A 27,392-nucleotide genomic window follows, 5' to 3' on the forward strand; every position below is an offset into this window, starting at 1 on the left:
AAAACACTAATCTCTCACCTTCTTCCTAAGAATCCTAAGCAGGAAGCCGGGCGATGGTGGCGCACGCCTTTAATCCCAGCACTCGGGAGGCAGAGGTAGGCGGATCTCTGTGAGTTCGAGACCAGCCTGGTCTAGTTCCAGGACAGGCTCCAAAGCCACAGAGAAACCCTGTCTCGAAAAACCAAAAAAAAAAAAAAAAAAAAAAAAAAGAATCCTAAGCAGGTATATCCTTTTTCCTAATGAAGTACTTACGATAATATTTATTATTTAGGCACAGAAAGGGGGTTGTAGGCCAACAATAAAATAAAACAATTATAGTAATAGGTTCTAAATAAAGTCATGTGAATGTCAACTAATCTTTGTGGACATACAAGAGTCCCTTTTACACTGGTCATATGAATGTACATTCACAAAAGTGAAAAAAAAAAAGAGACTATTTCATTTTTTCTGCCATTTCTTTGACAGACCACAGTCATTCCCCAGGCTGCCCTTTCCAAACTTACCCATTTGTTCCTGTGGTTGGCATGGGCACCACTGGTTGCCAGGAAAAGAGCCGCAGCCTCATTTCCGGCCCCGGCTGCCCGCTGCAGTAAACAATTTCCTACAAGAAAGAAGTCACGTTCATTTTTCCCATTACATGGAATGGACTCAGTTCCACCCTGCACAGTTGCCCTTCTTCACCACTGGCCAGCCTACGGCAGACGGTGGGTGTCACTTCATCACCACTCCTTGTCAGGCCCGGGTAAGGGCGAGGGTCCCCACCACCACCACAGCAGTGCTGCTGACATTTTCTGAGGTAATCCTTTGCAATAGGGGCCTGCTCTGTAAGCTGTATAACATTTGGCAATATTCCTGGCTCCTATCCACCAGATAGCAGTTCTGAACTGTGACCATCAAAAATGTTTAGGGGCTGGAGAGACTGGTCAGTGGTGAAGAACACTGGCTGCTCTTCAAGCACTGGATTCTTCAAGAGGATCCAGGTTTGATTCCTAACACCCACCGGACAGTTCACAACTGTCTATAGCTCTAGTTCCAAGGAATCCACTGTTCTCTTCTGGCCTCCATGGGCACCAGGCATGCACATGGTGCAATGGCATACGAACAGGTAAAACATCCATAACATATAAAATAAAATTTAAATTTAAACCAACAAATAAACAAAAAGAGCTGGGTGGTGGAGGTACACACCTTTAATTCCAGCCCTCAGCACTTGAGAGGCAGACAAGCTGAGCTCTGTGAGTTAAAGGCCAGCCTGGTCTAGTGATTTCCAGGACAGCCAGGGCTATACAGAGAAACCCTGTCTTGAAAAACCAAACCAAAACAAAACAAAAAAGGTCTAGAGATGCTTTCAAGTGTTCTAGAAAGATATGCAGCAATGCTCAGACCTCACGCATTGTAGCTATACTAGAAAACGCCCATCAAATGCTTCAGTTCTATCCCTAGAGCCTTATAAGCTTGTGGTTGGCTGAGGCATATTTTTGCTTAGTACTATAACTATTTTCTGAATAAAACACTTAGGAAAATAAAATCTTCTCCACATGGTTTTTGGATCCAGAACAGTGTTTCCAACTCAATTTCCAAAGACAACATGTTCTGGGCACTAGAGAGATGGCTCAGTGGTTAAGAGCATGTGTTTGCTCCTACAGGGAACTTGAATTCAGTCTGGCAGCTCACAATCACTGTACCTCCAGCTCCGCAGGGCCTGATGCTCTCTTCTAGCCTTAGCAGGCACCTGGACACATTTGCACATACCATATACAGACACACAAATGTATTCCAAGTTAAAACTAAAAATAAGCCTTTAAAAAACTATCTCAATACTGAAGCTGTAGTACTTGAAAATCTAAATAAAATGAATATTAAAACTGAAAAATAACAAAATGGGACAAAGCAATGCCAAGGTGAGGGCGCAGTCAAGCAACATGCTTGCTATACAACCCACATTCTATTTCCAGAGCTGTGTTTTATTTTTTTTCTAAGACAGGGCCTTAATATAATCCTGAATGATCTAAAACTTGCCAGATTGACCATGAACTCACACATTCGACTGCCTTTGCCTTCTGAGTGTTGGGATTAAAGGTGTGTGTCACCAGGCTCTGGCTCCCCCAGAATCACGTAAATAGTATCAGATTCGACTGTAATGCCAGCATTTCTACAGTGAGATGGAAGGAGGAGCTAGGAGTAGAAACTCCAGGGTTAGCTAGCCTGGAATGTGTAGATTCTGCCTTAAGAATCAAGTACTAAGGGGGCTGGAGAGATGGCTCAGAGGTTAAGAGCATTGCCTGCTCTTCCTAAGGTCCTGAGTTCAATTCCCAGCAACCACATGGTGGCTCACAACCATCTGTAATGAGATCTGGTGCCCTCTTCTGGCCTGCAGGCATGCACACAGACAGAATATTGTATACATGATAAATAAATATTTAAAAAAAAAAGAATCAAGTACTAAAAATGTCACCTGACTTCCACATATTCACTTTCTCTCTCTCTCTCTCTCTCTCTCTCTCTCTCTCTCTCTCACACACACACACACACACACACGCACGCACGCACGCATCTTTAATTAAAAAAAATAAAGACAGAAAAAGAAATAGACAAAACACTACTTTGTCTTTAAATCATTTTTTTCTTTGCCTTCACAGAAAGTGACTTCACCTATAGTAACAGTCATTTTGATCTCAACTTCTGTTGGCATAATACATGCCTAGAATCTCCACTGTTGGAAGGTAAAAGCAAGACAATAAAGAGGGGAGTGGAGAGATGGCTTAGAATCTCAGATGGCTTAGAACTGAATACTCTTGCAGATGACCTGGGTTTGGTTCCTTTTGCTCTGTGTGTTTGCTCTATGTCAGGTAGGACAACACAGCAAGACTTTGATGTAATAGAGTAATTAAAAATGCTGCAGATCCCCAGCGGCTGCAGTGGGCCATGTGCGAGAGCAGCCAGTCCCAGGTAGGGATGGCACAGTTCCCAGAGTGGCTGCAGCAGACCACAAGGAGAGAGAGACAGATGGGCATGCCACAAGATCATGCCGCAGGTCTCCAAAGGTGGCTGGTCCCAGGCAGGGAACCAGGGAGACAGACGGATAGGCATGTCACGGAGAGTGAGGTTGGATATTTATTTAGTGGGTTATGGAGGGGAAAGGGAGAAAAGGAGAAGAGCAGAGAGGCAAAGAGGCAGAGAGGGAGGGAGGGAGGGAGGGATGGAGAGAGAAAAGAGGGGAAGGCAAGAAGTCCAGAGAGGAAGAAGCTGTCTCTATGAGAGGGAGACGGAAAAGAAAAGAGACTCAGGCTGCAAGCAGGAAGGAAGATCTGCTTGTCTCAGGGACAGAGGGGGGGAGGAGTGGGTGAGGCTTGTCTCATAAAGAAACAGGACAGTTCAATGAAATTACACTTGACTCAAAAAATAAGTAAAGAGCCAGGCATTCGTGGCAAATGCCTTTAATACCAGCACTTGGGAGGCAGAGGTAGGAGGATCTCTGTGAGTTCAAGGCCAGCCTGGTCTACAAGAGCTAGTTCCAGGACAGGCTTCAAAGCTACTGAGAAACCCCCATGTTGAAAAAACAAAACAAACAAAAAAAAAAGTAAAGAAATCCTCATAGTAGGTAACAAAAGGTGAAGGCAGTAAGTTCTACTCAGAGAGCTAAGAGTTTAAACTAAACACACAGAAATGCCATTGTGACAACATATTAATCAATAAATTATGTTGGTTCATGATGGCTCACTGTTACAGGGATTCCCATATCATCCTCTTCCAGACAAGACTCCACAGATACTAGGCATACATGTGGTGCACAAACATACATGGAAGCAAAACACTCACACTAATAAATAAAATAAATACGTCTAAAAATAAGGATAAGAGTTCAGGGTCATCTTTAGCCACACATCAAATCTGAGAGCAGTCTAAGCTACATTAGAGTTTGCCTCAAAAGTAAAACCTAAGCTAAAACTCCAAGTTTATACTGTAAAATATCATCTCAAGAGTTCAAAAAACTTAATAAGACTCTCAGAGACTAATCGATGGGTGGGAGTAGGGGACAGCACAGGGTGTTGCTTACTAATGGAAGGAGGGAGAATGGGAAAGAGGTAAAGGGAGATGCAAGAAAGAGCAGACCAAAGCTGATTAGAGTACATGAAGATTTAAAAATTATCAGTTTTTGTTGTTGTTGTTGTTGTTTGTTTGGTTTTTTTTTTTTTCGAGACAGGGTTTCTCTATAGCTTTGGAGCTTGTCCTGGAACTAGCTCTTGTTGGTCTTGAACTCATAGAGATCCGCCTGCCTCTGCCTCCCACAGAGTGCTGGGATTAAAGGCATGTGTCACTACTGCCCAGCTGAAGATTTGAACAGTGTCATGGACAACTCTCAATTAATTACAAAGAGAATGCTGCATTTTCATGTATAAATGCATGATATTTTAAACAATATATCACATTTTTAGAAGAACATGTTCTAAGGCTGAAAATGCAGCTCAGCAATAGCCTTTGCCAACTTGTGCAAGTCCCTGTGTGTAAGCCCAATAATGTGGCAGTAGAAGGTGGAAAATTTACACAGAAACTAATAATACAACAAATCAAGTCCTAAATACCAAAGAACCAGTCTTTTGCATGCCACTCTCTTATATAATGTAATTAAAAAAAGAGGTTTCCCAGTTTTGATCGGGCAGTGGTGGCACACTAACCCCAGCACTGGAGAGGCAGAGGCAGATGGATATCTGTGAGTTCAAGGTCAGCATGGTGTACAAAAGGAGTTCCAGGACAGACAGAGCTATTGGGGGGGGGGGGCAAGGCGGGGAGAAGCAATCTAAGTTTTGGATCTGAAGAGATGCTCAGCAGTTAGAAGCACTTTGCTGTTCTTCCAGAGGACCCAGATTCCCAGCATCTACATAGCAGCTCACAACTCCAATTTCCAGAGGTCTGACAACTTCTGGCCTCTAAAGGCACCAGGCAAGCATGTGGCAAAGATACACACAGGCAAACACCCATATACACAAAGTAAAACAAACCTAAAAATCACATTAAAAACAAACGTTTCTTGGTTGATTGTGCCTGTAATCTTAGTACTTGGGAGGCTAAGGCAGGAGAATCTCCAGTTTAGGTCCAGGCTGGGCTATATATACCTAACAAGAATCTGTCTCAAAACCAAAACAAAAGAAAAAAATATATCATTTTTATTTTCCCTACTCCAGTAAATAGTAAAGATATGACTATCCAAATAAAAACTAACTGAATTTAAGTTCTACTAGGGTAAAAGGAATTGTGAGTCTACAGAGTCTAAGAATCATTGCCTTAGCCAGGTGGTGGTGGTGCTCAGCAGGTAGAGGCAAGTGGATCTCTGTGAGTTCAAGGCTAGCCTGGTCTACAGAGCAAGTTCCAGGAAGCTGTTACTCAGAGAAACCCTGTCTCAAACAAACAAACAGGAAAAAAAAAAAAAAGAATGATTGCCTTAATTTACCAAGTATGCTTTAGCTTACAAGACTTAACTAATGTCTGACTAAATTATTTGGAGCACGGGATTAAAACAAACTAACAAACCACAATGGATCTTTACTGATTTTAAAATACAGAGCAAATAATCCTCATAACAGTAAGCCATTTAACTTCTGTGTTATTATTAAAAACCTTTTATAAGCTGGCATGGTGGCACATGTTTGTAATTCCAGCACTCAGGCTAAGGCAGGAGGATAGCACAGTCAAGGCTAGCCTGGGCTATCTAGCAAGTCTGAGGCCAGCATTGCTTTCCCAGCCCCTGTCATCAAACCACAAGAAGAAACTCGTCTAGCTGTCATTTCCCAGACCTGAGCCTCAGGCCCACTGTTTTACCCGTCATCGCATCAGGAGCGTCAGTGTTGCTGCCGCGTTGAATGAGCCTGGCTGCGAAGCTGTTTTCATCAAATGATGTTCCGTTCAGCACAGGGAGGTCTTCAAAGGGGTTTACAGACTGGTCAGAAGACACGGTGATGTACTGGATGGCAAGCCAGAGCGCAGTGCTGCCCTCGTGATCCTTCAGCTCTAAATCTAATCTGAAATAAAGAGACCATGTGAATGACAGATACAATTTCCAGTCTCTCTTTGCTGCCAATGATAGTTCACTCTCTCCCTGTACTTTCTAATGGTCAAATTTTTATTTTACTTAAGGTTTGTAACTGTAGAGTATCTTTAGAGAAAATTTCAGGGTAGGAGAGATAGTCAGTAATCTCAATAACTGGGGGACTGAAGCAGGACTTTGAATTCCAGGCCTGCCTACACTACATAATAAGACCTTATCTCAAATAAACAAACGAAAAATAGTTTTTTAAAAAATTAATAAGGAAAGATTTTTCACTCACAATCCCACCCTCACAACCGCTTTTCATTTCTGCAGGCCGCCCTACGTACTGTTTACACTGCAGCAGCTGACTGAACACATAGTCGTTCCTGGCCATGATGGACAAGTGTAAAGGGGTCCTGTGGGTAAAACAGAACAAAATGAATTAAAAGAAGTGTCAATTCAAGATAGACCAAGCCAGACACTAGAATCCTCGGTAAAAATCACCATCTACAACCAATTCCATTACTCTGTTTTCCAAAACCACAGCCAAGAATCAAAACCTAAAAATGGATTAGCTTCCATGGCCCATGGCTCTCTACTCCAGTTCTAATCCTTCCCGAAGGAGTGTGTTGAACAGCAGCTTCTGCCACCCTTTCTCTCCCCGTCCTCCGCCAATCTGAAATTAAACTGTTCTTCACTGTAATTTTCTATTAGCACAGGAGCACACTGCAGAAATGAGACAAAACTGGGTCGATTTGAACTTGTTCTCCGCCACCTGTTAGTACTCAAGTGCCTTAAGAAAAGGCTGCTACCAAAGCACAGGGCCCCAGATGGACACACTGCCCAAGTTTATTGCTATTGGGAACCCTAAAGAATTGGCACAAGGAACGAAGGATATTAACTACATGGGAGAATGAATGATTCTTATGCAGCAGCAAGTTCCTGGACCATCTTATCTCTGCACACGACCCACTTCACAGACCCTCTCTTGACAACCAGCCTTGCAGAATCCAACATCCTGGATGGGTTTGCAAACACTGAACTGAGTTGATGGTGAATGACACTTGTGGCCCCGCCCAAGGCTGCCGAGGCAAGTGGCTAAACTGTACTTCAGAGCCTCCCACACTTCTGCCTCAAGACAGGCAACCCTGCTCACAATTCTAAACCACAAGGAATCCAAAACTAACTCCTGAGAAGACAGAAAAATAACAAAACTAGGCTGGAGATGGCTCAGTGGTTCTCCAGAGGAGCACTACTCTGTGTTTGACTCTTAGAACCCACATGATGGCTCACAAACACCTGTTACTCCAGTTTCAGGGAATCCTACACTCTTCTGGCCTCCACAGGCACTGCATGCATGTGGAGCATTGATACACATGCAGGAAAAATATCCATACACATAAAAGTAACAAATAAAAATAAAACTTATAAAAATATCAAACACCAAACATAAACCAAATACAAGAAGGGTTATGCAATGAGGGTAACACACTCTAGAGTTAAGATATTTATAAGGCAGAATTTTTTGTTTTCTTTTGTTTTTTCGAGACAGGGTCTGGAGCTTTGGAGCCTGTCCTGGAACTAGCTCTTGTAGACCAGGCTGACCTCGATCTCACAGAGATCCGCCTGCCTCTGCCTCCCAAGTGCTGGGATTAAAGGCGTGCGCCACCACCGCCACCCCACCCTGCTGAAATAGGGAATTTTCTAACCATTACATCTCAGAGAGATAAAACAGGTTGCCTTGAGATAGTAGTTCTGGTGTAGGAGGTACTGTTTGTGTGTTGCTTTCATTGATTAACGAATAAAGAAAGTGCCTTGGCCTACTTGATAGGGCGGAACATAGGTAGGCAGAGAAAACAACTGAATGCTGGGAGGAAGAAGGGTAGAGTCAAAGAAGCCATGGATCCTCTGCCTGAGATGGACGGTTAGAATCTCTGGTAAGCCACAGCCACATGGCAATACACAGATTAATGGAGATGGGTTAAACAAATATGTAAGAGTTAACCAAGAAGAAGTTAGAGTTAATGGCCAAGCAGTGTTTTAGTTAATACAGTTTCTGTCTGGTTATTTTGGGTGTAAGCTAGCCAGGCGGCCGGGACAAACAAGGGGCCCTCTCCTTCCAACATAGTTCCTCTTCAAATTATCCAAGTGATCCTAAAAAATGCTGAAGAAAGTCCTTGTAAACACTAACTAGATGGCCACTCTGTGATTGTTTTCAACATGAAAAGGATATGAATTGCTTAGAAATTCAGACTTCTTTAAAGCCAGGCTGCAAATGTTTTCCCCAAATGCTTTTAATCTTGGTCATGACACTTTTTCCATGACAATTAAATGTTTGCAGTTTCAATAAACATCAGATTTAATGTCAAAGACTGTGAATGTCAATTATGTGCCACCATAAGAGGTACTCACCTGCCCTTGCTATCCTGCATGTTGGGGTTGGCACCAGCCTGCAGGAGGGCCTCCGCAATCTGCGCCATTTCAGACATCACATCGGCTGAGTATTTCTTTGAACTATACAATGCTACAAGGTGCAACGGGGTCTCCTGGGCCCCCAATGTGGCAGCATTGACAAGGGCCCCATTCTTAATGAGGAATATAGAAGCAAAGAGATCTCCTTTAAAGAAATAACAGAACACACAATGACATGACAATGACCAGTTGCTGTGGCCACTATTTCCTCTGAAGTAGATAACTGCAGACACAGAAGGACATCTGGTAGTGTTTGAAGCAATCTCTTGGAGAGCTGTAGGTGGAAATCCATGACAGTCCACGGTTACATTTTAACTCAAAAGGCTCTTTTTGTCTACTTTTTGATTATCCATGATGATCAAAGATATTCAAGATGTCTTCACTATCTTAACAATAACAGGTTTGGGTGGGAGAGATGGTTCAGTGGTGGCTGTTCCAGAGGACTCCCTAGCACTAACATGGTGGTTCACAACTGCAATCTGCCATCCATGGATTCTTCTCCTTCTCTCTCTCTCTCTCTCTCTCTCTCTCTCTCTCTCTCTTCCTCCCTCCCTTCCTCCCTCCCTCCCTCCCTCTCTCCCTTACTGGGTGGGTGGGTGGGTGATGGAAGCAGTTATTTTCTCAGTGACCTCTAGGTGGCACCAATTAGCTTCTACCTGGGACTAGCCAACCAACCTATTTAGAAACTGGCCTTAGCTAAAAAAATACTGGGGAAGAAAATAGATGGATTTCTGGGCTACTGGGTTTCACTTTAAGATAAGAGACAGGCTCTAATTCCAATCAATTCTGACTTCAGATAACTAAACTCTCTTATTAGAGTCCTACGTCTACTTCTAAAAACAGAAATGAGGACACAGGTACAAGAAAACCTTCAGATGGTTAGATTCACACAGAAAGCATTAAAGAAACCATCCTCTATCTGGTTTCTAACTGGCAGCACTCTCTTGTTCAGCCACCCAAGTGCTGAGATTACAGGCAAAACCCAACATTCCCAGCTAACATTTTGATCACTTAAGTTTTTGTAAAGGACTTAGTGACTTTAAATCAAATTTACTTAAAGGTTAGACCCAAAAATCAATTCATAATTTATAATCATACATTTTATGTACTTTTGGCAAAAAAAAAATAGGGTCTTGAGGAATTATTTGAATTTCTAAAAAAGTTGAATTAAGGGTTGGAGAGATGGCTCAGCGGTTAAGAGCATTGCCCGCTCTTCCAAAGGTCCTGAGTTCAATTCCCAGCAACCACATGGTGGCTTACAACCATCTGTGATGAGGTCTGGTGCCCTCTTCTGGCCTTCAGGCATACACACAGAAAAAGTTGAATTAAGGGAAGTCAGTCTAGAGGGTAAATAAGCAAGAAGAAAAACATGCAGAAAACAGGACAAAGCAGGGAACTGGAAGCAAGGACCTAGGTAAGGGTCTTACCAACAAGGAAACTCCACACATTTCCAATCTGATAGGGTCAGAGTGTGGATTGCACTCAACCACTGCTCAGCATGCTTAAAGATCCGGGTTCGAGTTAGCACCAGAAAATGTACCTCCTACTGGAAACTAATTTTAGCCACTTGCTTTCCTCAGTCACCCACAATGCCAGCTAAATGAGGCATTATTGTCATCATTTTTCCACATAAAAATATTCCTAACCAATGTTAAACAATTTGTAAATGCGCACACAACTTTTCTTTCAGCTTTATGACAGTTTTTTTCAGGGAACAAGCGTATTTAATAGTCCTTGTTTTTAAAAATTACTACAAACAACTGGTCAGGAAAGTTCAGGCTATTGCAGGTTGCTAAATAGTAGAAAACTAGAATTATTATGAAAGGACTCGTAATCATGCTTAGGTCAGGCTAATCAGAGGAGATGTTAACAGTGTCTATGGCCTCACAGACCGTGACATCACCCAATTCTTCTGACAGACAGAAGCATTTGCTTAGCAAGATGACCACTAATGTTTTGTGGATTCTAATGTGCATCTCCAAGTAAAGCCGGGCAGTGGTGGCGCACGCCTTTAATCCCAGCACTTGGGAGGCAGAGGCAGGCGGATCTCTGGGAGTTCGAGGCCAGCCTGGTCTACAAGAGCTAGTTCCAGGACAGGCTCCAAAACCACAGAGAAACCCTGTCTCGAAAAACAAAAAACAAAACAAACAAACAAAAAATATCCAAGTAGACCTGGACCTCATTCATCTAGTAACAAACTTCCATCACTCATAATGAATTAGAAGCAAGGTCAGTAACCAAAGGCAGTACTCAGTTATTGGGTAATTAACAGCAAGTTGAAGAAGGCAAAGTCAAACGATCCCTCAGAAGGGGTGATGGCACATAGAATGCTAAAACCCAGAACACAGGAGGCAGAGCCAGGAGGATCACTGCAGGTCTGAGACTGGGCTCTACCACGTAGTGTTCTAAGCTAGCCAGTGTTTCAGAGGGACTTCAATGAAAAGATAACAATTCCTATAGGATCTGGTTATGGTACTCCAATGCCCAGGCAAGATAAAGGCTACCATGTTTACTCTATCAGTCAACTGGCATTCATTGTATGGGGCGCATCCCAATCCTGTCTCACTGTGTTAACAGCCTGGTAAAGCAGAAAGATCCCTTCCCATTTTGTAGACAAGAAAAGTCCCATGCCGTACTCCTTTCAAAGTTTGCTCTGTTTACACTATAATTCACATACTTCCAGACATTTCACAAATTCAGAATGAAAGATTAAATCGCTCTAGAACACACATCAAAACTGTCTTGGCAATTCCTGTAACTAAGCAATTACCCAAATATTTAATAACTCACCAGGGATGTTTTTAATGAAACAAGAATTCAGCTCCCAGAGAGGAAAGGAACTTAAATTTTTTTTTTAAGGAACAAATGAATCTGTTTCCAAAATAAACACCTCAGATACTAAACAGAGTGAGAAAGAACTTGGTAGAACGTGGTAGAAGCTTTCCCAAGTGAGCACAAACCCAGAGCTAAGAGCTATGCGTACTTGGGAAAATACATCTCCTCTCCACAGAGACCTGCCCTAAGAGTTTCCTACCCAGTGATGAGTAAAACTTTCCTCTCTACTAGCCAGCAAGCTTGACACTCCACATAACTCAGAAGGACGTTTACCCTAAAACCTTTGCCCAGAAAGGGGAGAAAGCTGCAGCTGCAGCATCATCAACATTCAAATAGTACATTCTGCTACAGAACAAAACCAAAGCCGAGGGAACAGCAGTGTTGTTGGTTGATGAACATCCATTTTCTGGCTAACATCACAAACATATACAAATACCTCTGTGTGCTAACTTAGAGGCTTTCACTTGTATAACCAAGAACTGTGCCATATAGCAGTTTTACTTTCAATGATTTTTGAGAAATCCACACACTGATTTTTCATAGCGGCTGTACAAGTTTATATTCCTATCAGTAAATATAATCCCAGAAACTGGGGGGGGGGGGGGGGAGCAAAGGCTGTCTCTGAGTTCACAGTCAACTGGTCTACATAATGAGACTCTGTCTCAAAAAAATAAAACAAAACAAAATTCCCTTTTCTCTATATCCTTACCAGCACCTGTGAGGGGGTTTATGTCTTTGTTATTTATTTGTATGTGTTTTTTTTGAGGGAATGCACATGTGTGCAGGGACATGTGCCTGTCTGTGTACATGAATGGACCCAGAAGAAGCTGTTGGGTATCCCCTTCTCTTACTGTCTCTTTCTCTTTCTCTCTCTTTCTCTCTCTCTCTCTCTTGTTTTGTTTTCTGAGACAGGGTTTCTCTGTAGCTTTGGAGCCTGTCCTGGAACTAGCTCTTGTAGACCAGGCTGGCCTCGAACTCACAAAGATTCGCCTGTCTCTGCCTGCCGAGTGCTGGGATTAAAGGCGTGTGCCACAGCTGCCCGGCTTTTACTGTCTATTTCTTTAAAGCAGTGTCTCTTGCCCACCGTAAGGGCTTACACTTTCTTTGACAGGCTGGAGGCAGAAAACTGAGAAGATCTGTCTCTGGCCTACCTTGGAAGTGGCTTTTTAAGGTGTACACACAGGACACCCAGCTTGCTACCTGTGTGCTGGGATTAGAACTCTGCTCCTCATGATTGACTCTTAACCACCGATCCATCTCTGCATTTGTTCTTTATTTTTTAACATTTATTTATTTCATGTGTACGTATGTAAGTAGGCATGCACTGGACCATTGCCTGGGTGTAGAGGTCAGGGGACAACTTTCCAGAATCAATACTCCTCTTCCACCACGCGAGCTATGGCAGTGAGTGCCTTTACCTACTGAGCCATCTCTTTGTCCTGTCATTTATTTTCCTGATGACAACCACTGAAACTGGAATGAGACAGACTCTCAAAGGAGTTTTAATCTGCATTTTCCTGGTGGCTAAAAATGTGCACTTTCGAGTTTTATTCGCCATTTGTATATCCTTTTTTTAAAAAAAAAAGATTTATTCATTTATTACATATACAGTGTTCTGCTTGCATGTATGGTTGCAGGCCAGAAGCGGGCGCCAGATCTCATTACAGATGGTTGTGAGCCACCATGTGGTTGCTGGGAATTGAACTCAGGACCTCTGGAAGAGCAGTCAGTGCTCTTAACCTCTGAGCCATCTCTCCAGACCTATATCCTTTTTTTGAAAGCTGACAGTTTAGCTCATTAGCTCATTTAAGGACTGGATCCTTAAAAACAGTTCTTTACACTTTTTGAATATTACCTATCTGATATGGGACCAGCAAAGGCATTCTCCCGTTGTCTCTTACTTGTGGTGACAGTTTTCTCTGTGGTATAGAAGCTTCTTCATTTTGATTCAGGGGAGTATTTCCTTGCTACTGGAATACTGTTAAAAAACCCTTGCCTCTGCCTGTACCTTGAGATATTTTAGCTACGCCTCTTTCTTCTAGCACAGTGGTTCTCGACCTTCCAAACACTGAGACCCTTTTAATACAGTTCCTCATGTTGTGGTGGCCCCTAACCATAAAATTATTATTATTGCTACTTCATAACTGTAATTTTGCTACTATTATGAATCGTAATGTAAACATCTGGTATATAACTCCAAAGGGGCCATGACCCACAGTTCAGAACTGCTGCTCTAGCAGTTTCCAAGTTTCTAATCTTACTTTTAAGGTTATAAATCCATTCTGAAATGGTTTTTGTAAAGGTGAGAGGTAGCCAGGTTCATCCTTTGTTAAAGAGAAGCCCAGAAAGTGTTAGATTCTCTAGAGCTGGAGTTACAGGCAGTTATGAGGCACCAAATGGGTGCTGGAAAGTCAAACACACTCTTTTTTTTTTTTTTTTTTGGTTTTTTTCGAGACAAGGTTTCTCTGTGGTTTTGGAGCCTGTCCTGGAACTAGCTCTTGTAGACCAGGCTGGTCTCGAACTCACAGAGATCCGCCTGCCTCTGCCTCCCGAGTGCTGGGATTACAGGCGTGCGCCACCACCGCCCGGCTTCAAACACACTCTTAACTACAGAGCTGTCTCTCCAGGCCCACCAATTTATGTTTTTGAGAAATTTCTCAAAAAGGGATACTACAATTATGCATTTATTTATTCCCGGGCCCTCAAAGTTTTATATATATATATATATATATATATATATATATATATATATATATATATATAAAATCAGTCTACATGCCTGCTCTTGGGCCCGTAATATGCTGTTTTTGTTACTACATCTCTGTAACATAATTTGAGATCAGGTATTACAATTGGTACCTCCAGCACTGTTCTTTCTATTAAGGATTACTTTGGGTAACTGGGTCTTTAATCCTTCTGTGAGAACTTTAACAATCTTCTGGCATAATTCTCTGAAGAAAGAAGCAGACATATGTTGCTCACAAGACAAAGGTACTTTTTTAACTTTCTGTTTTAGAGTTTGATATGTAAGTGTCTGTGTGGGTAAATATCATATGTTTACCTGTAGAACCAGGAGACGGTATCAAAACCTCTGGAACTGAAGTTACAAGCAGTTGTGAATCCACTTACTGGGAACCAAGTCCCTCTGCAAGAGTAGCAAATGCTCTCAAATGACTAACCATTGCTCAAGCCCACAAAGGTATTTCTTTTTTAGGTTTTTGGTTGTATTTTCCTGTTGATGAGATAGGGTCTCTCTATGTAGTCCTGACTGTCTCAAAACTAACTATATAGATTAGACTAACTTTGAAGTCACAGAAATTACCAAAACACCACTCCCAAGGTACTTCTTAAAGGCCATCTGTCTAGTTGTTCTTACTCAGGTCCTGGTGGCATTATGAACAGACAAACTGACAAAGCCAATAGTGTTTTAGACCCTCTGACCTAACAATCACAAGTTCTAAGTCACACTAGTTGAGTGTACAGACTCAAGGTCTTTTGGGAATTCCTAGAACTGTATCTAGGAAGCTTCAAAACTATACAGAGAAAAATGTAATTCATTTCTCCTTACCTCTTTGGATTCCTTTATGTAACAAGCTCCAGCCATTCTTGTCTACCATGTCCACATCAGCTTTATGACTAACCAGAGTGGTGGCAATACTCTCTAGTCGCCGAGAAAGAGCCAGATCTAATGCAAGATCTCCATTATGATCCATTTCGTTCAGCTTCCCAGGGAGCTGAACAGAGAAGTCAGGAAATCAGCACTCAGACAGAAAATACAGCCCACTTTAATCTTTCCCAACTTAAAACATCTGCCTCTCGAGTGCTGGGAGACAGGGTCTCAATATGTACATCAGGCCAGTCTTCAAACTCACAGAAATGGCCTTTCTTCCATAAATACGTATGTCATCACACTTATTCTCCAAGTGCCAATTCTAATGCTATGTCACCATGGTGTTGCTGAGTCTCCAAATTCAACTTTATCACAGACTTTCTATCGGGCCTCCGAGAGCACTCACTTTCAGTGTCAATAAACAGTGACGAGAGAGCAAAGAGCAACAAAGCTGATCAAAGGACCACAGAGAAAATGGAGATAGCAGCGGGGGAGGGGGGAACAGAACACAGGAGACAGGGACAAAAGGGGAGGGGGGGACAGACATCAGACACAACAACGTGGGACAGAGACACCAAAGACAAGCCTGCATAGAGAACTTTATAACAAAGAGTTAGGATTTTCATGAAAGGTGGCTTAACAGAGAGTCCTCCTTAGCACAAACATCCATGATTAACCATACTTCCACCTGCATTCCATTGAAGACAGTGTGGGATGAAGAATAATGCCCTCCACCCCCACTCCACAGATGTCCATGCCCTTATTACTAAAATAATGTGAGGATGTCAATTACAAGGCAAAAGGTACCCCTGCAGATGTGATAAGGCTAAGTACCTTGAGCTAGGGTGATTCCTGAACCAGCCAACAGGGCCCTACTTTGTAACAACATTCATTCTTAAAAGTGAAACAGGAAAGTAGAAGACCAGGTCATTAAGGGGTGAAATTAGGACTTGACCTGTCATTGCTGGCTTTAGGGATGGAAGCAAGGCTTTTTTGAAGTTAAAGACTGAGGACATCTAGAGGCTGAGAATAGTCTTAAGCCCACAAGAAAAATGGAGACCTTGGACCTCTAGAGAATTCTGCTGTCAAGTTATGAGAGCAGGAAATGGATTCTTCCCCACAGCTCCACAAATGACCAGTCTATAAACAATGTAAATTTAATCTTGTGACTTCTGGTGTAGATCTCCAACAGCAAAGCTGATAAATAATAAAGTGATGATTGCGGTTACTATTATAAACTATATAATTTTATGTGCATAAGTGTTTCTGCCTGCATGTAGTATGTGGACCATATGTATACCTGGTGCGTCCAGAGGTCAGAAGGTGTTGGGTTCCCTGGAAATGGAGTTACAGAGGGTTGTGAGCTGTCATGTGGGTGTTGAGAACCAAACCTGTGTCCTTTGCAAAAGCAGCAAGTACTCTCAACCAGCCCAGAATGTGTGTGGGCTTAGGGCACAGAATTTGTGAAGACTTGTTTTGGTAAGAAATAAAAAAAAAGATAGGGGCCTGAAGTCAGGTAATGTTGTGACAGCCATCTGGAAATGTAAATGTGCTTTGGACTGTACTAAGACTGATGAATTCTGAGGAACAGAACAGAACAGAAAATGCTCAAAAGCAACCTGAACATGTCAGAAGTACTTTCTTAGAATGTCCAGTCACAGTAGAGATGGAAGCAGGATCGAGATAGCATTAAGGTTTGGGGAGAGACAGGGAAAAATGGAAATGCTTCTATAATACCTGGGAATCCATTTCAATCAGATAGAGGAAGACCACATCTTCTCTCTCCACTTTGATAGCTTTATGTAATGGGTACTCTGTCTTGGATTTGATCATTTTGTATAACAACTGAGCACTCAGGCTACTGAAGTCCTCCTTTCGCAAGTCATCCTAGGGATTGAAAACAATGAAAAGTGTTAACATATAGAGGTTACAGAGCTCACACAAAGTCCACAGTAAGAAAACGACCGAGTCAGGATCTGTATTTAAGAGGCACTTGCCACCACACTTTTACCCATCCCAGCTCTGCTGAGCCTCAGAGACTGGACAGCTGAACATCAATGTTGACCTTCAACAGGAACTAAGCCATGTAGAAGCCTGACCATGAGCTTGGAGTCCTTTTCCTACTAAGTCTACTAAGATGGCAATTTCAAAACAAATCAGAACTGCAGCAAACAATTCACTGAGTCCCAGCTCTTCTCCAAAGCTGTGCCCCTATCAGAAAGGGATAGTTATCACTCTGTCAGTTCTTTAAAACTACCTTTCAGCAGGTATAGCAGTATATGCCATTAATTCCAACGTCTAGAGGCTGAGGCATGTTTGCCGTAAGTTTGAGATCAATCTGGGCTACATAATGAGATCTTATCTTAAAGCAAAAAAAAACAATAACTCCACTTTTCTACTGGTACTGGGGATGAAAGTGAGGGCTTCATGTATGCTAGGCAAGCATTGCACCACTGAGCTAATTCCCAGCCCTTTAAAAATTCTTTTTTTTTTTTTTTTTTTTTTTATTTCCGAGACAGGGTTTTCTCTGTAGCTTTTGGTTCCTGTCCTGGAACTAGCTCTTGTAGACCAGGCTGGCCTCGGACTCACAGAGATCCGCCTGCCTCTGCCTCCCGAGTGCTGGGATTAAAGGCGTGCGCCACCACCGCCCGGCTAAAAATTCCTTAGAGAAAGGGTCTTGCTAAGTTCCTCAGGCTGGTCTTGAACTTACTTTGCAGCCTGGCCATGAACTCTTGCCTTAGCCTTTCAAGTAGTTGAGATTATAGGTCTATGGCACTAAGGGCACTCACACCAACTGTTAGAAAACTTTCTTTAGAATTCCAAAGTTCCTCCAATAATGTTGTATACAAAACAATCACAAAAGCTAGTTCATAAAACAACATAGATTGTTTTATATATTATTTATTTAATGAAAAGGGGAAAAAAAACTTCGCTTGTAAACCCTGTGCTTGGAAGGAGACAGGATTCCTGGGGCTCACTGGCCAGCTTGACTCACCTAATCGGCAAGCTCTCGGCCAGTAAGAGACCCTGTCTCAAAATATAGTGGATGGTACCTGAGTAAGTCCACCAGAGGTTGTCCTCTGGCCTCCACAAGCACATATGAACACCTGCATACACATAAAAAACCAAAACTGTAACAAAGAGATGTAAAGCCTCTTATTTATAACAAAAACTCAAGAAAAGAAGCTGAAGTTTAATAATGCCTCTTGTAGTGGAGGAAGTTCTTCCATGGGCAGCTGCATGCTGAGTCTCAGCCTCTCAAGGACAACACTAAAGGCAGATGTTCCTTCTTGGCATCTGCTCCTGAACCTCAGCTCCCTCTGCCTGGTGTAATCTAAACCCTCAGAACACTTTCAGAACAGAAACAAACCTCACAGACCATCCATCAAACTGCTTCTTTTTTAATACTGCAAGCTGCAAAGACGATGTGCCCAAGGAGCGACTACAGAAGCAGGGCTTACACTGGATCTCGCTCTGTCCACACCTCTCAATCCTTACTCACCCAGTGACTTGCAATAATTTCTGCACAGTAGTTCATTAGTGTGCTGGCATTTAGTTCCTCTGCAGTTTGATAGAAGCGAATACAGTTCCTAACATTCACCAGAGACATAACACCCTTCTCACATCTGTAAGAGAGTTTTCATTAATGATGAACAGTATTAGTAAGGCATATACATTCATAAATAAATAAACCAAAGTTAATGATTAAGGCACTAGTTATGTCTAAGAAAAACTAAGGTGTAAGATTGAACAGTATGTTTGATAAAAAAAAGTATGTATAGATTTTTACTTATGGAAATCAATTTTTATTATGATTTTACTAAAACTGACCATACACATTTTATTTTTGAGACAAGGTATTTCACTATTTAGCCCAGGCTAGCTCTGAGGTTAGGCTCCTCTTGACTCAGTCTGGGATTACAGTGTGCTTTGCAGTCTCATACTAGACAGTATATTAATCGAACAGAATCAAAATAACGTGCAAAAAAAATATGAAGCAGAATACCTCAATAGCCTCAAAAGTAATCACTTGAAACTTCTGAATCACGTGCACAGGCCACTTTGTAATCAACACAAACAAACTGGCCTCAGTTCTTTGGCACTGAATTGTATGGAACATGCCTACAGATTTCAGACAACTCTATTATGCTAACTTTATTACTCTCATGATTTCAAATGTGAGGGTCTATGCTTAATAAATACCTCCTTGAAAGTTCTTCCAAAAGATAAATTTTTATTTTGTTTAAATTATAATTCAGAGGGATAGAAAGATGCCTCAGAGGTCAAGAGCACTGGCTGTTCTTCTAGAGGACTCAGATCCAATTCCCAGCACCCACATGCAAGTACACAATCATCTAACTTGTAAGTTCTAGGGGATCCAATGCCCTCTTCTGGCCTTCATGGGTACCATATTTATGTGCTGCACAGACATATATGTAGCCAAAATACTTACTGATATATAATAATAATCATGATGAATAAAATAAGTGAATAAACTATAATTCAGGGTTTGGAAAGTAAGACAATGGTAGAATGTTTGTCTAGGATGTATTTGTATTTGGGAAGTCCTGGGTTCAATCCTTAGCAACACTGGGTGTGGACTGAATAGACAGCTCAGCCCCTAGGAACAGTTGTTCTTCCAAAGGAGGACCTTAAGTTTGGTTCCCAGCACATATCCACAACTATCTGTGACTCCCGTTCTAGGAGATCTGGTATTCTCTTCTAGTCTCTCCAGATACATGACCCTCCACATATACATATAAATAAAACTTTTACATTTATAATTACATTTTAAAGGACCACCCAAAATAACTATAAGATGGTAAAATAATTATGAGTCAGATCTAGTATGCAAGAGACTATGGATTCAATCTCGAGTGCCACACACAAATCAGACCACAGTATGTCAAGAGAAAACTGGGCACAATGGGTGTCTCCACAAAGCCAGGCAACAAGACTTGATGAATGACTAACAAGATATCAACTATATCCTCGTGGCACAAAGTTGTCTCCACATCCTAGCATAGAAGATATAGAATTTATTCTATGATGAATTACCTGGAAACCATATTGTGCTTCCCACAAAATGAGGCCTACCGAGAAAGGTGGCTGCTGCAAAATAATTCTTTTCTACATTATGAATATGTATTACCCTCATTGGCTAATAAAAAGCTGACAGGCTGGTAGCTGGGTAGGAAGTTAGGTGGGAAAGCCAAACTGAGAATGATGGGAAGAAGGGCAGAGTCAGGAGAGACACCAGCCAGCCTTCTGCCCAGTCTCCTTGAAAGTCATCCCAAAAGATATGCTAGAGGGCAGGTAAAACCACGAGCCACGTGGCAATACATAGATGAATAGAAATGGGTTAATTTAAATGTAAGAGTTAGCTAATAACAAGCCTGAGCTATCAACAGAGCGTTTATACTTCATATTCAACATCTTAGTCGTTAATTTGGGACTGGGCAGTCGGGACAGGAAACGTCTGTTTAAAGCAGTACTTCAATCAGATTTACCCCCAAGGGTAGTCAGAGATGCCCAGTGGTAGCCTACTCATAGCCCCCTCAATCTAATCTACCATTGTTTCTCCTTTCCTACAACCTCAACAAAAACTTAAGAAAAGTCACATAGCAGAACTTAGTAGTGAGAGGAAAATGAAGTCTCTGTGGTCCTGTCTCCCCTTCTATGATGACGTAAGGATGGTACTTGATCTCAGAGATGTTGGGACTCTGTGGGTTTCAAGATGAAGGAAAGTTAGGTACATTCAGCAGAGCACGAGATACTTAAAGGTAAGCTCCTAAGTTTACATTTCCTCTATGCTCAAAAATCCCTTCTAAGGCCCAACATTCCTTTCCTGAAGGAAAATGGAAAACAGACATTGCAAACTTTAATAGCAAATATTAATGGACTTCAATACTACTGTACATAACTGAGCAGCAGGGAATTCTCAATCTCAGTAGATGAGTTTTAGGTAGCAGAAGTAGAGAAGGACAACAAAAGTTACAGAGGTAAGGAGAGGAGGGGAGGAAGGCAAACAAGACGACAGATCATGGAGTGGAGATGAGAAAGAAGAGATGGGTACCAAGACAGACCGTGGAGTAGTGCAAAGGAAGACAGTGAGACAGAGTGAAGATAGGAGGGCACAGTGGGACAGACCAGGGAAAAACAAAAAGCAAATTTTCAAACCTTACAAGGTAGACTAGGCTAGAAACAAGAACATAGCCATTTTCCATCAGTAGGAAATATGCAACTATTTTATATCTGTCCTTAGGTGCTCTGTCTTTAAGTAACATTGCTGACTTGGTGAAAGAAGCACCTCTCCCAGGGCACTTTAAAAATTAATTTAGAGCTGGGCAGTGGTGGCTCACGCCATTAATCCCAGCACTCAGGAGGCAGAGGTAGGCGGAGCTCTGAGAGTTTGAGGCCAGCCTGGTCTACAAGAGCTAGTTCGAGGACAGACTCCAAAGCTACAGAGAAACCCAGCCTCAAATAAGCCAAACCAAACCAAAACAAAATAAAAAAAATTAATTTAGGGCTAACTGTGGTGGCACATGCCTTCAATCTCCAACACATAAGAGGCAGAGGCAGCCACCTAAGACTACATGGATATTAATCCTGTCTCCACCCCTTCTCACCAAATTATTTTTTTATTTATTTACTCATTCATTCATTTATTATTATTATTAGTGTGTGTGTGTTTGTGTTTGTACACCACAATGCAAAAAGGTGTGAAGGCCAGATGACAATTTAAGTCAGTTTTCTCCTTCTAAAGTGAGTTTTGGTGATCAAACTCAGGTCATCAGGTTTGTGTAGTAAGGACTTTTGTCTGCTGAGCAATTTCACCAACCCTCCCATGGCATTTTTAAAAGAAGAAAAATCAATATGTAGAAACACTGCATTAAGAACAAAAGTGTCTGGTTCATTTAATCCTTAAATCCCAGCACTCAGAAGGCATTGGCAGGCAGATCTCTGTGAGTTCGAGGCCAGCCTGGTCTACAGAGCAAGTTCCAGGACAGACAGGGGCTACATAGAGAAATCCTGTTATGACAAACAAACAAACAAAAAACACACATAAGCTTTACAATAGGGGTGATGATACATACCTCAAATTGCTATACTTAGGAGCCTAAGGCAAAGACTGTCAAGAGTAAGAAGCTAACCTGAGCTACAAAATGAATACCAGTGAGTCTGGGCTATAATGTATAACACTATCTCAAAAATAAAACAGTATATTCATAAATCTCAATTTTCTGTGCCTCTACAGTCTAAGTACATGTCACACCACATCACAACAAAAGGTAACAAAGTCATTCTGACCTGATCACAACTATGGAGTAAGTGTTCTAGGAGGAAAAGTTCTCCTGTCAGATGGATGAAACTTGTAATACCAGATATGATGGTCTTGCTATAGCACTGTTCTATCAGCAGGTGGCCTACCACATAGTTGACCACAGAAGTTCCAGCTCTCATCTGCAGAGCACTTTACACACTTGTACAGACAACAGCCTGGGCTCTGAAAGTTATATTGTCTTTCTTATCACTGCTAAGGGACTTGGATACATTTGAGGACAACAGATGTTTTTTTAAAAATTACAAACAGTTCATATTCACTCATTTAGATCCCGAGTGTCACTTGCCATGTGAATAGCTACAACTAAAAAATGGTATGACTCACACAACAAAAGAATATATAATTTTAACTTTAAAATTTAAGTTCTCAGCTCAAACTTTCTCTTTTAAAAATACAAGGCAGGCTAGTTTTGCTCTGGAGGAAAAATATTCTTGTTATTAGTATATTTTTGTAATTTTATACCCACAAAGCATACAAAAACACAAAATAATCTATTTTGCTGTTAATTTTGTTTCTTTGAAACAAAATCTCACCATATAACCCTGGTTGGTCTGGTATGCACTTTGTAGACCACACTGTACTCAAACTCATAAAAGAGCCATCCTCCTCTACCTCCAATGTGCTAGGATTAAAGACATGTGCCACCATACCTAGCAAAGATTTATTCATTATTTTTATGTGCATGTGCGTCTATGTGAGTCCATATGCATGCAGGAGCCCAAAGAGACCAGAAAAGGGCATCGCATCAGAACCCCAGAAAATGGAGTTAAAGGCAATTGTGAGCACCTGGGAACCAAACCTGAGTCCTCTCTCTCCAAGAGCAACAAGGGCTCTTAACCTCTTGTTACTTCCAGCCCATAAATCTGGTTTTAAAAATATAAATTAGGCACCCCACATGTCCTGTCTGGTTTCTTTTCTCTTTGGTTTTTGAGATAGGGATTCTCTGTGTAGCTCTGGCTGTTCTAGAACTACCTTTGTAGACTAGACTGGCTTGAATTAGTTATCTGCCTGCCCTTGCCTCCCACGCACTAGAATTTAAAGTATGTACCACCACACTCAGCTAGTTTTCTGGTTTTCATATCAACTCATGTATGTGAGAAGTGAGAACTACTGAAAGAAAAAAAAAAACATAGCTGAATAATGGTTGGGTTGTAGATGATTAGCATTTTCTATATATAATTCTATGTTTTCCACATTGCATACACTGAATATATATTTATAATCAGGAAAAATATTGTCACTTTTATACATACTCCTTTGTAAGAGAATTTTCTGGTATTATTAAAAATAAAACCCTTCTGTGGTAGTTTGAATGTAATTGGTCCCCATAAGCTAGCTCATAAGGAGCGGCACTAGTGGAAGGTTGGCCTTGTTGAAGGAAGTGTGTCACTGTGGGGCCAGGCTTTGAGGTCTCTTGCTTAAATTTCACTCACTGCACAGTCTACTTCCTGCTGGCTGCAAGATACAGAACTCTCTCAACTCCTTCACTACCACCATGATAACGGACTGAACCTCTAACTGTAAGCTGCCATCTCAATTAAATGTTTTCCTTTATAAGAGCTGCTGTTGTCATGATGTCTCTTCACAGCAAAAGAAACTCTGATACCTACATTTTTATCAATTTAATTATTAACATTTCCAAACCATCAGGACCTCTTTCTCACAGAAACTGACTTCATATTTGCCAAAGCCTCTTGAGCTATTATCTTAGAGTGTTATTTCTCTGCCTAAAAGCAGTGGGCACATGTGTGACCTCATTAAGAGCAAGCACTCAGCTGGGCAGTGGGGGCGCACGCCTTTAATCCCAACACTCAGGAGGCAGAGGCAGGAAGACCCCTTGAGTTTGAGGCCAGCCTAGTTTATAGAACGAGTTCCAGGACAGGCTCCAAAGTTACAGAGAAACCTGGTCTCAAAAAAAAAAAAAAAAAAAAAAAAACCAAAAACCAAAAAAAACAACCCAACAAAACAAAATGAGCCAGCACTCACTCTAGTCCTGGCCTCTTCCATCGCAGCTCTTAAGAGAGCTATGACAGACAACTTAACAGTCACATCCAACAGTACAGATTGGAGCATCTGGTAATGTTGATCATTATGAAGCCTAATGAATCAATATACTAATTAAATGATCCATTATACTAATTAAATGATCTATACAAAGCCAGAACATTTTTATTAAAGCAATTTAATTTATAAGCAAGTCTGATATGGTGAATGAGAAAGCACAGGATATCTGGGGGGAAAAGATATAAACAATCTAATTAAAATGAGTATGAGTATACTCCTAGGTAGTGCATAAACTTACTAAACAAACACAATAGTTAACTGGAAGGCCTCAATATTAAAGCTAGTTGAGTTAATAATCTAGCCCTATACAGCTTGGACCTGTTTATGTTTAAATTAGTTTTAGATATTAAAACAGTTCTCAATCCCAGAATGTCTATGGATTCCTGTGGAGCTGTTGGGGCCAATCCAGAGGAAAAGCCCTCTCACAGTAAAAACAAAGTAAGCAGCTCCTAGTAGCCGAGTCTCCCTTGGATCTCCTAGGTGGGATCAATAGAGCAATAAACAGAATATCTTGATGGCTGAAACTAGTCCCTCAACCAGCCAGGAGAGAAGCCAATTTTTTTTCATGCACCCATGAAAATAAAAATATTATGAGCCGGGCAATGGTGGCACACACATTTAATACCAGCACTAAGGAGGTAGAAGCAGGTGATCTCTGTGAATTAGAGGCTGACCTGGTGTACAGAGTGAGTTCCAGAACAGACAGGTGCTGTGGGATAATGATTTGTACACTGTAAAGATTTATCACTTGTGTTGGTTTAATAAAACACTGAATGGCCAGTACCCAGGCAGGAAGTAAAGGCAGCGCAACCAGACTAGCAGAATTCTGGGAAAAGGAAGGGCGAAGTTAGCAGTAGCTAGCCAGACATAGAGAAAACAAGATGCGAATGCCTTACTGAGAAAAGGTACCAAGCCATGTGGTTAAACATTGATAAGAATTATGGGTTAACTCAAGTTTTTAAAGCTAGTTAGTAATAAGCCTGAGCAATAGGCCAACCAGATTATAATTAATACAAACTCCTTTGTGTTTATTTGGGACTGAATGGCTGTTGGACCAGGCAGGACAAAAACTTTCGTCAACAACCAGAGCCAGGGTTACAGACAAACCTGAGAAAGGGGGAGAAGCGGGGCAAAGGGGTAATGAGAAGACCCCCAAACAAAACTAAACAAAACAAAATTATGAAGTACTATAAAAAGACTACATTGGGCTGAAAAATTAACTCAGAAGCTAAGTGCACTAACTGCTCTTCCAGAGGTCTCAAGTTCAAATTCCAGCAACCACATGGCAGCTTACAACTATCTATAATGAGATCTGATGCCCTTTTCTGGTGTGCAGGCATGCATGCAGACAAGACAATATATACATAAATATGTTTAAATTTAAAAAAAAAGGACATTAATCAAGCTGGCCACCAACAGGCAGAGATACAACAGGTGCACAAAGATTTCTGCCTGACACTGTTGAATGAGCATTTTGTCCCCTGTTATTCTATAATACCAACTTGGGAAAGGAACAGAGAAAATGCACTTTAAAAACATACTGTGACAGCTCCTTGGGACCTAAAAAGCAGTTAACTTCAATGAAGTAAGCTCTTATCAATACTAGCTACAAAACCTACTGAGCCATATACTCTTTGGATTAAGGTAAGCACTAAAGTGCTTCCAAAAAGGAGTATATAACCACGAACTTCATCTGCTATGTCTATCCAAAGGCAGAATGAAATGTTGAGGAAAACAGAATGAGAGGCAAAGTCAAGAATGTGGAACCTGGAATCTATTCTTCCATATGCAGCTGTCAGTTTACACAGTCACATAGCCTCAGCTAACAAGCCAGCAGAAAGAACAACTAGCACTGGCAAAATTTAGCTTACCAGTAACACAAAGCAAGGGAGAAATCAGTCTCTCCCACATCACCTTTACAGAACCCTGGCAATTCTTCACGTATCAGAAGCTGCTTTCACACAGCTTGGCACAATTAAGTTTAGCCACCACCTTGCAGGGCACATCTATTGTGACTTGCCTCTCCCTAAGGAGCTGGAGCTGAAAGCGATTGGCCAGTTTCATCAACTCAGTCAGGAACACATCATCCTCTCTGAACTCTAACTCATCGGTATAGATCCAGCGAAGCATGGTCATCGCCACCTCAGGATTCGCATCTAGTTAGAAAAAGAAAGTAGATGACACACTTAGGTCTTCTAGAAGTAACCCTAAAATCTGTGGTAAGGGAAGTAAATAATGGTATGCCTAACTCAAGGAAATATACTGTAATAGGCCCCAAACCTTAGCACAACTGACACCATGATGGAACTATCATTCAGGCCTGGAACCAAGCACATAGGCAACCAACACCTGCCAAAAGAGAACAAAGACCTATAGTTTTAGGAAAGTCCCTAAATTTATTAACCTTGCTTCCAGCTTCTGTAACTCCACTTCTGACTAACTGAGGTATATCATCCCAAGACAAGGTTTTTTTTGTGTGTGTTTAAAATCCCACCTCGAGAAATGCTTGGAACTGCGCTTGGGTCCCAAACACCCAATGTAGTTACAGACCAGCTAATAAAAACTTTCTATTTGCTTACACCTGTGTCCAGTGGTCTTCTCTGGGGAATACCTCTTAACAATACAGCCATTAAAAATGGTGACAGTTGTCTAGGCAGCATCCAATTTCAGAAAAATGTTAAAGTTTTTGTATGAGTAAACCATAGGGTCAAATTCATTTGAAACATAAGACAATTTCAGAATATTTTTCATTTCTTTTCCCCCCACTTTGAGACAGGGTCTCTCTACATAGGCCTATCTGTCCTGGAACTCTCTATGTAGAGGAGGTTGACCTTGTCCTCACAGAGATCTGCCTGCCTCTGCCTCATTAAAGGCATTAACTACACACTCAACAGAATTCCTAATACAGACTAGCCACGGTTTTATTTATTTATTTTTAGTCATTTATTTGTGGTGCTGGGAATTAGAAGGCTTTATTTTATGTGTATGGGTGTTTTGCCTGCAAGTATGGCTATGCACTAATTGCATTCTTGGTACCCATG

General features: G+C 41.5%; 1 protein-coding gene across 1 annotated transcript in view; it reads right to left on the bottom strand.

The window, feature by feature from the left end:
• Ankfy1 (ankyrin repeat and FYVE domain containing 1) overlaps positions 1 to 27,392 on the bottom strand; it is a 64,688-nt gene that overhangs the window by 18,860 nt on the left and 18,436 nt on the right. The window contains exons 4-11 of the mRNA XM_041663993.1: positions 26,372 to 26,507; positions 18,445 to 18,568; positions 16,680 to 16,829; positions 14,901 to 15,066; positions 8,438 to 8,642; positions 6,373 to 6,441; positions 5,818 to 6,017; positions 504 to 601 (exon numbers count right to left, since the gene is read on the bottom strand). Coding sequence (XP_041519927.1) covers positions 504 to 601; positions 5,818 to 6,017; positions 6,373 to 6,441; positions 8,438 to 8,642; positions 14,901 to 15,066; positions 16,680 to 16,829; positions 18,445 to 18,568; positions 26,372 to 26,507 — 1,148 coding nt within the window. The remainder of the gene's footprint in view (positions 1 to 503; positions 602 to 5,817; positions 6,018 to 6,372; positions 6,442 to 8,437; positions 8,643 to 14,900; positions 15,067 to 16,679; positions 16,830 to 18,444; positions 18,569 to 26,371; positions 26,508 to 27,392) is intronic.

The sequence above is a fragment of the Microtus oregoni genome, unplaced genomic scaffold (genome assembly GCF_018167655.1).
Source record: "Microtus oregoni isolate MIOR12 unplaced genomic scaffold, Mior012 000015F_ref0000493, whole genome shotgun sequence".
Lineage (NCBI taxonomy): Eukaryota > Metazoa > Chordata > Mammalia > Rodentia > Cricetidae > Microtus > Microtus oregoni.